We start from the raw sequence: 13,279 nt of genomic DNA, 5'->3' as shown, positions 1-13,279 counted from the left end.
CCGCTTGCTGACAGCTGCGGTATCCCCCACGAATCTGGGTCAGGATAAGCAGGATGGGTGAATGAATCTGTCTTCAAGTTTGTGTGTTCTTTAATCTGTCCTCAATTCGATATGTATATTTTTTTGGGTGCTAAAAAGAATAAATATGTTTGGATTTCATGCATCGGTCTGAGTTAACAGTAAAAAATAAAATCGGTCACCAAAGAACTCTAGGCTAAGACAACTTATTTGTGTCTTGAAATATGTGTTGCACAAATAAATTATGCAGCATGAAGCTGTTCAAACAGAATGCGGACAAAATACTGTGGAACACTGCCTCCCGGTGGAGCTGAGAGCATGTAGACTAACAGGTTAGCTTTTCTTTGAAAGTAGCTTTAGTGGAGCAGATCTGTTTTCCCAGGTTTTCACCCACACACCCCATGTTGTCACAGGTAGCATCAATCTTTCCATTATTGTTGTCAACACAGGATGGAATTATTGCTTGTGTAAAGATAGAGTGTTAGTGTAGTGTTAGATATTTTGTTTCCTTTTGCTTTATTATTTAATATTGAATAGGTGTGTTTGGATTGTAATTGGGTTTCCTGAGACTGCTTTGAATTGCCACAGACTTATTTCTCCAACTTAATTATTCATTTGTCTTTTTTATGGCTGGATAAAGTAGAATTAGCTGGTTTCCAAATGAGATTATACAGTGGTATAATCAACACTACACATTATTACATTTTATTGTTCCTCAACATTTAATGGGGTATAATGAAGCAATGGTAATGGAGTTATAATTTGTAACACTTCTATTACAAATGTTTCAGGGCATTAGTTGGCAAATTTATAATCGTATTAAACATCTTTTGCAGCTACATTTATTCTGGGGTTGTTTTCATGTGTGTTATTAGTTATCCAGTCAGTCTTTAAAGTTATGCCCATATAATACTACTATTAATAATAATAATCAATTATTTTATTCAGAACGTGCTTTCCATCAAAGTGCTGTGAGAAATAAGAAAACAAAAAAAGAATTCATTTATATGATGGTCTTTCAAAAATGAAGCAAACCCAATATGATTTTTTACAAGTTTTAAATACTAAACAGAATTGTTTATTGTTATACACGTTCAGTACCACAGGAAAATAAAAGCTGACCAAATACACCTATTTATTTGGAATGCAATAGTACCAATAAAAACACAAATTCCCACAATGCTTTGCGCCGACGAACCGGAAACAAAGATCCCTCAAGATTTTACTTACGATTGTGAAGTTTATCGTTGAAACTTTGTTAGTCGTATTTATGAAAATGAAGTGTATTATGCCTACATAAAGTACATACGGTAGACTACCTTATATATTTCGAACACGAAAAATGATTATAGTCAATTCACATGCAATATTACCACAAGCATTTAATAAAACGTCAACTGGAAATCACATAACATGTATTTTGTTGTGAGGTAAAATGATCACTCTGCAAAATTAACATTAAGTGGCTTTTTCTATGTGATTTGGTGTTTGAAATACACGGTGTGTAATGATGTAACTTGGAGTGACCCGCGTCACGCGAGACGGAAGCGTTCGGGGTTATTCCACGGGGTTTCGTTTATCAGACAGTTTTACGGGTCAACTTTCTAACTTGCAGGCCATGTTGTCCTTCACCTCCAACCTGTTCGTCAAAGATCCTTCAAAGGTTGACCAGTGAATAAATCCTGCGTGGATCGAGGCTGTCAGTGCAGGAGCCACTCGTGGAGCAGGTAAGGCAGGAAACACTGCATGTAAACAAACTTTGACATGATGCAGATCCGATTGACGTTTGAGTTGTTTCATAATTCATAGCGTCATTTTGACACGTAGCCAATATTGGTATTTGATATCAGGCTACGACATGTGTGAAGGTTTAGCTTACTATTTTGCATTTCCTTCTATGTCGTTGTAAGGTGAGAAAAGAAGAAAATGTTCATTAATTTCCCCCCTTTCTTGATACAAACCATTTAGAGAAAGGTAGGTATATCAAACTAAATGTTAGACGTCAGAGTGTTTTTGGAAGAAAATAATTACTGTAAATAGACCTTTTGTTTTCCTGGGTATTTACACGTATCCATGCCTTCTACACTGTGGCTTATTTTTAGATTTCATACAGGTTTTGAAAATATAAATGTCCACATATAGTTGAAATACAGCAACATAAGCAAAGAGGTTGACATGGCATCTTTGCCCCTGATACGAAATCTTGTATGTCGGCAAACAGTAGCAACAGTTTGGGTTTAACCAATATATTTAAAACAACCATCTGAAAGTATATGCAAATGCATTCATTATAACATGGAACAGCAAGAGGAAAATATTATAGTTCCAAAAACCTTCTCAGCTCAATATTTACTGCACAAACTTGACCTGTAAGCATATGTTGAGGTACAATGACTCAGCATTTTTTTTACATCTGAAGAGCAAGCCTGTTTTACTCTGCTTTCACAAGCAAAAATTGAAAAGGGACTTTTGTGAAATTATGTTTTTTTTTTCTTTTTTTAACTGCCAGGGATTTAAAAGATTTTGGAATCTGCCAAAATCTAATGATGCCTTTAAATATAAATTACAAAGTGATTAAAAAAAATGCTTACAAGCTCTTTAAAATAGCCTTATGTTTTGTTTTTGTTTTTCAAATTTGCGAGAAAATTATTTAAAAGTAGAATCATATCAGAATAAGGAATGGTCTTAAACTTTTATTTCAAGGATTGGAACCAAAATTGTAGTAGAAATTCCCTGTTAAGGAGTGGAGTTTGATCTTTGTCATTCAATAACAACTGAAATACAGGTGATTTCTATTGGACCTAGATGTTATTATACAAAACGTAGTGATGACAGTATACAGACTAACTCATGTAGGACTGAATCAACATCATTAAAATTGCATGATCCACTCTCCTTTTCATCTCTTGACCATCCAGAACTCCTCAGAATGAGGTCGACGGTGAGCTTCTACTTGCACTACGTGCTTTGCGTGTCCCTGGGTGTTGCCTGCGTACTCTGCGTGTGTTTGTGGAGCAGATTGTGGCGTGGTGGGTTTGCCTGGGATGGCTCGACCTATCAGTTCAACTGGCACCCGGTGTTGATGGTGATTGGTCTTTTGGTTCTGTATGGCTACGGTGAGGATTGTTTTTTTGTTGTTTCTTTTTCTACAATCTTGTCACATACTGGCACTTCACAACTGTCAAGGAGTGTGATCATTTGATGCAACATTGCAGTATCAACCTAGACAGATTGCTAAAATCAGCTAAAATCAACCTTCCTGCTATAGATGTGCATTTTGTTCATTTTAGTAAATCATGCAGTGCAAATATTCATGACCTTTTATGACACCATTGCACCCTGTCTCAGTTGTGGTGCACAGGTTTTCACACACAAAAGGGGCTGTTTGCAAGTATAACTGCCTGACATCACTTCATAGCATCTTTAATGTCTCCTCTTCAATTTACTTGCTGGACCACTATAACAAAAGCTACTGTCAACTTATCAACACAGTTTAAAGGAAATTGTGTTTTTTTTTCAATTAAAAAAAACTCTTCTCAAGAGAGGCCTCATGGTGGTGCAGTGGATAGCGCTTTCGCCACACGCCATGAAGGAACCTGGTTTGATTCCCTTGGGGGGCCTTTGTGAGTGCCGTTTGCATGTTCTCCCTGTGCCTGCTTGGATTTCCTACCACAGTTCAAAAACATGCAGGAGGTTGATTAGAATAAACTGTAAATAATGCCCAAATGTGTGTGTGTGAGAGTAAGTAGTATCTGTCTTTATATGTGGAGCTGCAATTAACAGGTAACTGGTCCGGGGTGTACCACACCTCTCACCCAAAATCAGCTGGGATAGTCTCCAGCATCCCTGTGACCTAACTGCAGGAAAAGTAGTAGATAATGGATGGATGGATTGTCTTTCCAAGGCAAGTAAATTATTAAATAAGTTGTGAAAGAGATCAGGAGTGACCTGCAAAATATTTAAATATCCACATACAGTTTACAATTTCAGGCATTAGAAGTTACGCTCCAATGCTTAGTGTTGAACCAACAACAGGTAACATTAACCAACACAGACAAAACAAGGCAACGGTAAGCCTTGGTTATAACTAATTTTGCCTTTGCTGAATACCTAATAATGAAAATAAAAAAAAATTCTGGTATCCCTGGATCAATTAAAGATATGCTAACTTTAATTATCTTTAAATATATTTATTTTACTATATTTTAACATTATTGTATTTTTAAAATGTGTATGGATTTCAAATTGCGTGGAAAACTGAATTTGTCTGTTAACTCATCATTTGCCGTATAATCAATTTGCTCATAAATCATCCTTTAAACATCCCGCATGTTCGGCATCATACGTCACAATATTTTACAACTAATTAGGCGCTCTGTGAATATTATATCACCTTGGAGAGAATTCACTGATTGCTGGTGATTAAAGTAGACGTTTCAAATTTGAATAATTACTAAATCTTGCACAATTATTCTACATATGATCAATGCTGTCCAGATTCAACAGGCCCATAGACACGCTGTGCGCCAAAACTCATTCACCCTCCTGCAAAGAAATTAGACACCAAGCAAGAATTTAGGTTTCCAAGTTCATAAAACTCATCAAAGATTCTCTTTTGTCTTCAACTGAGAATCGAAAGCTCTCGATGTTCCGCCCAATGACTGCACAAAATCCCCCCTGACCCTCTGCTCATCAGTGGCAATGCTGCTAGACACTAAATCATGTGCCTGATATAGCTGTCAATAAGCTGAATTTGAAAATATATATATGCATAATCCAATTAAGTGGAAAAAGAATATCTGCATGAAAAAAGAATTAATATCGCTGCAGCTGTCTGCCCTACAAAATCTCACCTGGGCCTCTGAACTCGGTCCTGCTGCATGTCAGTGTGGGTAAACATGGCATCACTTTCATTAATTCAAGGAGAAATGTAGGCCAAACTGAAAGGAGGAGTGACAGCTTTGCAGGGAGTTCGGGAGCAGAGAGAGGGATTTGCGCTGCACAACATCCAGCTGGAAGTACTTGTGATTGTGGCTGTTAAACCAGCGAGAAATCAAAAATTTAGCCATCTTTTTTTTTTTTTTTTTTTTTCAATTATTGAATAACTTTTTATAATTTATCTATGATTGGGTTGTTTTTATCTTGAGTGAGCATTCCCTCTGTGTCACTCCAGTTCAAACAACATGGAGAAAGAGATTGATCTTTAAAAAAGCATCACTGTTTGGCATTATTGTATTTCTTATTTGTACTATATATTTGGACATATTTGTACACTATATATTTGTACTGTATTAATCTGTTTATATGAACATATTTGATGAATTGTACACCCCAACCAATATTTTAAATGTATAAAATGTTTTTTAAAAAACGCCCTGTTCATGGTAGATCTTGACAGCTACTTTGTCAAATTTGTAAAAGGGATTTAAACTACACCCCGGGATCCCACAAAACTCAGAGAAAGTGGTGACATCAGTTTCTTAAATTGTGATTTTGAAAGGTTGAAATAAAATTTACTAGTGACAGAATTTTTTTAGAGAGTTTGTCAATCTTAACGCAAGAACCTCACAAGAGTTTTACAATGTTCACTTCATCACTTCATGTTCACAGATTAACTTTATTTGTCATGAATCCTGTCAGCACAGAGTTGTGTGGAATAATCTGGAATCTGAATGACATAAAAACTCTATTAATTCAGCCATCCATATCAAGTTTACTCTGTACCTGTTTCAACACCACATGGAAATATTTAGTGCCATATGGAAGAAACAAGAAAACATGGGAGTTAAAACAATTGCACTAACTTTGGGGTCACTAACTTTGCAAGGATTGATATAAAGAATAGAGAATCATAAGGCAATTATGACGTTGACCCTTATAAAAGACACGGTGCGACTTTGTCATGTATGATTTCCCACCTTTATTTTCTAAATACAATTTTGATCAGGACCAAAGTATTACCGTGTTGTTCTTATTGCCTGGACAGGAAGAGGCTGCTGTGAATAAACCAAAATTTGTGGACCAGTAACTACATAACTGATTGAGGAGTTCAGTAAATTGGGATTATGAAATTTAGTCTGGACTGCTTCAACTTTAATATTTGTTTTTTAATCCCAGTTGAAGTGCTGGCAGGAAATAAATATTGATTTGACCTGAGGTTGTACAGCCATATATGTAATCCGTCATATAAATCACCATATTTTGTGTGCCCCCTCTTTTCAGGCGCTGTCCTGTACCGTCTCCCCCTGACCTGGGGTCAGAATAAATTGCCCTGGAAGCTGCTTCATGCTGCACTGATGCTCCTCGCCTTCATTGCAGCAGTGGTCGGACTTTGCGCTGTGTTCGGCAACCATAATGCTAATCACATCCCCAACCTGTACTCCCTGCACAGCTGGACTGGAATTCTCGCAGTAACTCTCTTTGCACTACAGGTATATAAACAGACACGATCACTCTGTGAGAGACAAGAATTCGATTTCCACCAGGCATGTCTATGTGCATCTGTTAAATAGCTAAGCTGAAATTCATGTGTGTGTGCAGTGGCTGGCAGGTGCGGCTGGCTTCCTCCTGCCATGTTCCCCCTTATCGCTACGGCAATGGATGAAACCTGTCCACGTGTGGATGGGCAGCAGTATACTGGTTCTCAGCGTTGCTGCCTGCATCTCTGGCATTAATGAGAAGCTCTTCTTTGTTCTGTGAGTTTTCACTATCTTAGTTCGCTCTGTTCTTTTTTTTTTTTTAGGAAGAAAAGTAATAAAAAGAAAAAAATCACTCAAAAATAAAAAAAGAAACAGGCAGAGCTCTCACTTTTCCCACCCAGTTAACCTATTTTCTCAGTGATATAAAACCATGAAAGAAAAATTTGAATTTAGTGGAAAACATGTGTTGTCTTTGATACATTTGTGAACTTTGTTTGAAACAACTAAATAACTGATTTCCTTTCTTTTTCGTTCTCATTAGATGGCCAATGAACAAAATAACTATCTGATAATGAACACTACGTGAAGGTCACTACCTTTTAATAAGCATCAAATGACATGAGATTTCCATGCAACAAAACATGTAACACTAAACAAAGACAATAGATTTAACATTGGAAAAATGACATTTTAGATTTTTCTTAATATTCAATTCCATACAAAGAAATACAAAAAGCAGGCTGTCATTATGAAGGTTAGAAATGTGCATTAGCAGGAAGAGGGGGAGAGAAGCATCAGCGCCTGACAAATCAGTTGGGATTTTGATCAGAATGTCCTGTTATTGTCCCAAAAAGGAGGAAACCCTACATTTTCCCTTCATAAAGAAAAAAATGTTCAGCTTCATGTAAATGCTTTTCATACTGACAGAAGGCAGCTATTGTGTGGTCTTGTAGCACCTCAAGCGAATCTGCATTCAGTGCCATTGCGGTAGAGAGAAGACAGAGGTCTTTTAAGATGATGCATTTATATAAAAAAAGCAATATTTCTATCCAAAACAGAGGAAATAAAGACATGGACGGTCCCTTTTAATTTTTTCACATTGAAGCCCAATTTTTTTTTTTTTTCCCCATAGGAACAAAAGCACCAACAGTACGCAGCCATATGCTAACCTTCCATCAGAAGCCCTGATAGGAAATTCGTTAGGCTTGCTGATTGTTGCCTTTGGCTTGGTTGTCCTGAAGATTTTGTCAAATAATAAATGGCAGCGACCTGAAGATTTGGCTTACCGGGTGAGTATATCCCTGCATTGGATTTACTTTAATTAAAACATATAATAATAATAATTATATTAATAATAATAATCTTCCATAAATAATAATTATCTGCACACTTCTACAGCTTTTGCCTCATGAAGAAAATGAATGAGTGAAGTTTCTGCTCACCAAGCAAACCCATCCAAGATTTCCGTCGCTTTAAATATTTAACACTCGCACTTTTTTCCCCAATGTTAATATTTATTTGAGATTATATTTGAGTATGTTTTCCTGTGGAACAATTAAATGTTGTGCAGAATAAAATATAGCTTTCTAGTTTTCCTCACTGTTTATTAATGTGTTTCAAATGTGGTGGTCTTTGTTTGTTTTTAAATAGAGGTGTACCGTTGTTACTGCTAATGAAACAGAAATTAAAAATAAAAGAATAAAAGTAATCAGAGAATACTCTTAAACGGTAATTAAACTAAGCTCACTTAACCATAACGTGTAACACAGTAAACCAGTGATGGTTAAAAAGGTATTAGATTGATTTTAATGAAGCAATATAATAACTAATGACATCAAATATATTAAATATGGTTGGATGCTGGAGCAGTAGCTTGCATAACTACACAGCAACATTGTTTAGGGTTCAATTCCAGTTGTTGACTAATATGTTCTCCTGCTACTTGTGTATGTTCTCTGGATTATCCACCTTCGTCCAAAAACATAGTTAGATTAAATGAACACCAAATAGTCGAGGTGAAATTGGGTTTGTGCGTCTATGAACCCTGATGGGTGACCCGTTTTTAGTTAAACCTCTGGAATATTCTTTGTGGTGGAAATAATTCTTGAAAATTTCACATATTTTAGACTGAACCGGTATTTATATAAGCTGGGCTAGCTTTCAAATTCTGGTGCTGACGCAGTCCTTTATAAAGTGAAAGTTACAAGAAAACATAGTCTCTTCTTGCCGCCTTGGTATTGTCAAACCAGCCATGCACTTTGATGCATAAATCATCTCTATTCATATGAAAGGATGTGTTTTAAAGGCCTCTCATTAGGTTCAGGCCATCTGCTGGAAGTTGATGTTTTTTGGAGGAAAACCATGGGAACCGCTTTCCTCTCCTCAAAAGCGAACAGCAGATAAACTAAGTGTCTGTACAAATTCTTCAACAGTGTTACAGGACAGACTTTAGACATGTTCAAGCTCTCTTTTTTTTCAGTTCTGGTATGTAAAAATCTGCATTCTTTGCACTGTTTATCTGGACTATAAAATGTAATGCGGCTTAAAATGCTTGACAGAAGTGAATATGGTCAGTGTGGTTTCTGAAGAAAATGCACAGAGTCCATGTGAGGAGACAGATTTTGGTTCTTGATGAACCCCTAGACTCCAATGTGTTGGTCTGATTCCTGTATTTAATTGCAAGATCCCTAGGAAACCGTGACTGCCAATTAGTTACCACACTTTCAAAATAATAAAATTAATAATAGAATGAAAAGTAAATATCACTTACAAATGTTGTTCTGTCTTCAGGGAACTTAATTGGAGAAATGTAATTGTGTTTTACATTAAATCAATCGCTATGCTGATCTAACGCCAGGAAAAGGGGAACTTTATCCACGACTGTTTGTATGTTGGCAACTCGAAGGATCAGCGATTGATATTTTACAACTTAATTATTTGGATTTTTGTTAAACTTAATAACTTATATGCATTTAGACTGAGTAGTTGCAAAATAGTGAAAATATTAATAAATTGGCAGTTAACAGTTTTTTTTAAAGTTTTAATCTTTTAATCTAAATACTTCCTTTGGGTTCACCGCCCAAAGGAAGGGCCATGGGGGTCGGGTGTGATCCAATCAGAAGCCGGCTCTAGGAACATGGAACATCACCTGTCAGGCAGGGAAGGAGCCTGAGCGGCTGCAGGAGGCCGAGAGGTTCCGGCAAGATATAGTCGGACTCACCTCGGCCTCTCGAGAGGTGCTGGACTCCTTCCACTCTGGAGTTGCCCCCTCGTGCGAGGCGCCGGGCTGGTTTGGGCATATTAATTGCTCCCGTATGTCAGGATGAGAATCATCAATTCCATATTCGACACTGTGGCTCTCGGCTGGAAACAGTTGAGTGCTCGCTCCGGGCGAGGGAGGAGGTACAGCCAGAAGTTCAGGTATCTCAGGGTCTTGTTCACGAGTGAGGGAAGGATGGAACAGGAGATTGACAGGTGGATTGGTGCGACATCAGCAGGGATGCAAACCCTGCACCGCTCTGTCTGGGGGAACACGGAGCTGAGCCAAAAGGCGAAGCTCTCAATTTACCGGTCAATCTACGTTCCTAGCCGACCTATGTTCACGTGTTGTGGGCCATGACTGACAGAGCAGTCAGGCGGATCCAAGCAGCTGTAATGAGTTTTGAGAAAGGTTGAGGAGCTCAACCATCCAAGAGAGCTGGACCAAGTGGTCAGGGAGAAGGAAGTCTGGGCTCTGCTTTGGCTGCTGCCCCCGTAACCCAGTCCTGGATAATCGGTAGACAATGGATGGGTGGAAAAATACCAGCATTAAGCCACTGAGACTCCTCTATGAAGCCTTATGAGACATGGCTTTGTTTTACTTAATATACACATTTTATGACTCAGCTCATGATTTTCCTATAATCAAACAAGATATAGGCTCTGATTTCATGATGCTCAATTGTCTTCAATTATGTTAATTGTATTTGATGAAGCCCACTCAGATGCTCTATTAAATAATGGCACATAGAAAGACCTTAATAAGGTAATCATTTTTCATCTTTTAATATGAACAAAAGCCATTAATAAATGTAATACTGATGATTAGATCAATTAATTGCTACTAATGCACCAGCAAAGCTCAACTTGACACAATGATTGAAGATTGAGACAATAGAAGTCTTACTTGCTGGGCTTTTTGGGAGGATTTTTTTTGTCTTCTTCTCTCTCGTGTATCCGGGTGCAGCAAGCCTCATCTAGAATTCATTCAGGGGATCAAACTGCCGCTCCCTCTGACATTGACAGTGCCGATATGCCTGACCAGGAAGGGCGTGTAATGGTCAATGTAAGCCCTGACAACAGAAAATTGAGGATGGGAAAATGAGAAGGGAGTATTGATCTGGCTCTGACACTGCTTGAGGTGTCATCTGCGTCTCGACAATGACGGGTCTGGCAGTGGAGGAGTAACTGTATTCATTGATGCAGTAAACAGGTGGAACAGATGCTACCAACCCTCTAAACTCTGATATGAAAATGGTGAGTAAAAATAAACATCACAGTAAGTTGTTTCAATCTATTTCTAGACTCCTGTGAAGCTTAATGTGTCTTCAAGATAGACTACACAGAAACCCAGAGACCCAGTTGATGGTGGCCTTGAACATTAACCCGAACATATTCTACTTGATCGGACCAAGGCTCAATATTAACCATGTTGCCGAACGATTATGTGAAAACATCCTGCACACGGGGGACCAAAGAATTGAATTCAAGCCTGCTGTGACTGAAAAAATGATGCAGTCTTGAACAAGGAGGGTGTTGAGATACTTTAAGGTTTAATTTATTTTTTTAAGGAATTAAGGACAAACGGTTGGCCAGAGACAGTCACATCATTATCTTATTTTATTTCATTTTATTTTGTTTTATTTTATTTTGTTTTATCTTATTTTGCCACCCTGGGGAAAGATTTGTCAATGCAGGACTGTCATTGCTAAATAAAACTGATAAAAGATATAAATAATATTTTAGTTGAACTGAGATAAGATTATCATTTTGTGTAAGAGTGATCTATTTCTTTTTATTTATTCATTTTCAGGAATGTGTCTATAAGAGGAACAGCACATGTTAGATGTTTTGGAGAGAAGGTCAGAGAAGCCAGACTGAGATGGTTTGTTCATGCACAAAGGAGGGATAGAGAATATATTGGTAGACGGATGCTGGAATTGGAGCTGCGAGGAAGGAGGTTTTGAGGAAGATCAAGGAGAAGATTTATGGATGTAGTGAGAGAGGAAATGAAGGTAGTTGGTGTGAGAAAGGAGGATAAAGGGAATATGGTTAGATGGAGAAAGTTGATTTGCTGTGGCGACCCCTGAAGGGAAAAGCCCAAAGGAATAGAAGACAGAAGATTTATTCATTTATTAGTTTAAATTGTTTATTTGTTTTGAACACTGAGATAGATTACAATTCTATACCCATGCAGTGTTTCTCAAATGTTTTCAAGGCTGTTTTCGGTATAGTAAATCAGACATCATCAGGAAATTATCAAGTAAATGTTGAAGAAATGAGACGGAATGGAGCAGAATATTTGTATGAAGTTATAAATTAAATCCCAAAAGGCTCAGAGTGATGTCCCAGATTTTGTTAAATGTTTTAATTCTTCATGTGGTTTTTAAAGTAATTCTCATAAATTCACATGCCTTCCTGTTACGTACTTTTATAAGCAGAACTAATCTGATTCCAAATTCAAAAAGGACACAAACAGCATATGTTTGAATATGGGGGTTATTTCAATAACAAAATAGTATGACAAAAATTGTAAACAAAAAAAATAATGAATAAATAAATGAATACAAAAGCAAGACTTAATTTACCAAGATTTGAGTCCGCAAGGATAGATGGTACAGATGTGGAATGAATGAATGAATCAATCAATAAATCAATAGATAAATACATTAAAAAAATCCTATACTTTCCAGTCATTGATGGGGTTACATTTTCTTTAATATGATATTCTCATTTCTTTTCATAAGTAAATACATTTGTATTGTTTGAACTTTGATTGTGTCTTATTTCTGAAATCAATTAAACCACAAAATAAAAACAAGCCTTTTGAAAAGCGAACTTTACATTTTTTCAACATCTTCTGTATTGAAGGAGCCCGTATTTGTTTTAAATTGATTAAAAAAAGCTGCAACTCTGTGTATTTCCTTCACTCAGAAGCAACTTTATGGACCATTACTTAATGAAGTGAGAAATTAACTGTATCCAAATGTTTTCAAGCAGGAGACTACGCTCTCATGAACCCCCATCTCATTCATTTTTTTTTAATTATAACTTTTTATCATTGGTTTGAAAATGTAGGAACTTAACATTCTTTCTTCTCGAAATTTGTGATTCCCTGTTCTTCTGCTTCTGCCTTTCACATCGTCTGCCAGTGATTGCTCCTCAATTTTTTGCAACCAGAAAACTATAATATTGTAAGACTGAGCCAGAGAGGTATAGGTTTGACTATAACTAAGTAATTATACTGAAAAAAGACGGGACACAGAAGTGTATGGAGTTTAGGTGAACTCTGAGTGAGTTATGGTTTTGTGCTTCCTTTGTAAAAATTCTGCACGGGAAGTAAAGTGGAAAAGTCAGTAGTGAATACTGAAGTGACAGCCCAATAAGGAATTGCAAGAAAACTCAGATTATTTTATTTAATCTGCTGTAATTTACTATATTGTTGCTAGAATTTGCACATCATGGTCAACATGAATATACAGAATTTTGATGCACAGTTATACATAATATTGTAAATCTAACGAAACATCTGTAAGTTATAACATTATTACATCAGTCATCATATGCGTCACCTCCACTTGGAG

At 36.9% G+C, this 13,279-nt stretch overlaps 1 protein-coding gene across 2 annotated transcripts; it reads left to right on the top strand.

Annotated features, from left to right (window-relative positions):
- Positions 1 to 1,429: 1,429 nt before the first annotated feature.
- Positions 1,430 to 8,031, top strand: cyb561a3a (cytochrome b561 family, member A3a). 2 transcript variants are annotated; one of them, XM_086169638.1, is made up of 7 exons: positions 1,430 to 1,448; positions 1,634 to 1,745; positions 2,937 to 3,134; positions 6,241 to 6,449; positions 6,559 to 6,713; positions 7,570 to 7,726; positions 7,836 to 8,031. In XM_086169638.1, exons 3-7 carry the CDS (start codon positions 2,948 to 2,950, stop codon positions 7,860 to 7,862), a joined length of 735 nt encoding a protein of 244 aa, XP_086025764.1. In that variant the 5' UTR covers positions 1,430 to 1,448; positions 1,634 to 1,745; positions 2,937 to 2,947; the 3' UTR covers positions 7,863 to 8,031. The 2 variants fall into 2 exon arrangements, with proteins under 2 accessions (XP_086025764.1, XP_086025763.1); XM_086169637.1 differs by lacking the exon at positions 1,430 to 1,448 and having other exon boundaries at positions 1,534 to 1,745.
- Positions 8,032 to 13,279: the final 5,248 nt, after the last annotated feature.

Source organism: Fistularia commersonii, chromosome 22, assembly GCF_037954325.1.
Source record: "Fistularia commersonii isolate RoL2024-O1a breed Wild chromosome 22, RoL_Fcom_v1.0, whole genome shotgun sequence".
NCBI classification, from domain to species: domain Eukaryota; kingdom Metazoa; phylum Chordata; class Actinopteri; order Syngnathiformes; family Fistulariidae; genus Fistularia; species Fistularia commersonii.
This window is presented reverse-complemented; position numbering and strand designations above follow the sequence as displayed.

Bases quoted from the DNA above. Each gene is read 5' to 3' on its own strand.
- cyb561a3a (XM_086169638.1), top strand. From the start codon at position 2,948: ATGAGGTCGACGGTGAGCTTCTACTTGCACTACGTGCTTTGCGTGTCC. The intron at 6,450-6,558 runs GTATATAAACAG...GTGTGTGTGCAG, and splicing joins TAACTCTCTTTGCACTACAG to TGGCTGGCAGGTGCGGCTGG. The intron at 7,727-7,835 runs GTGAGTATATCC...ACACTTCTACAG, and splicing joins CTGAAGATTTGGCTTACCGG to CTTTTGCCTCATGAAGAAAA.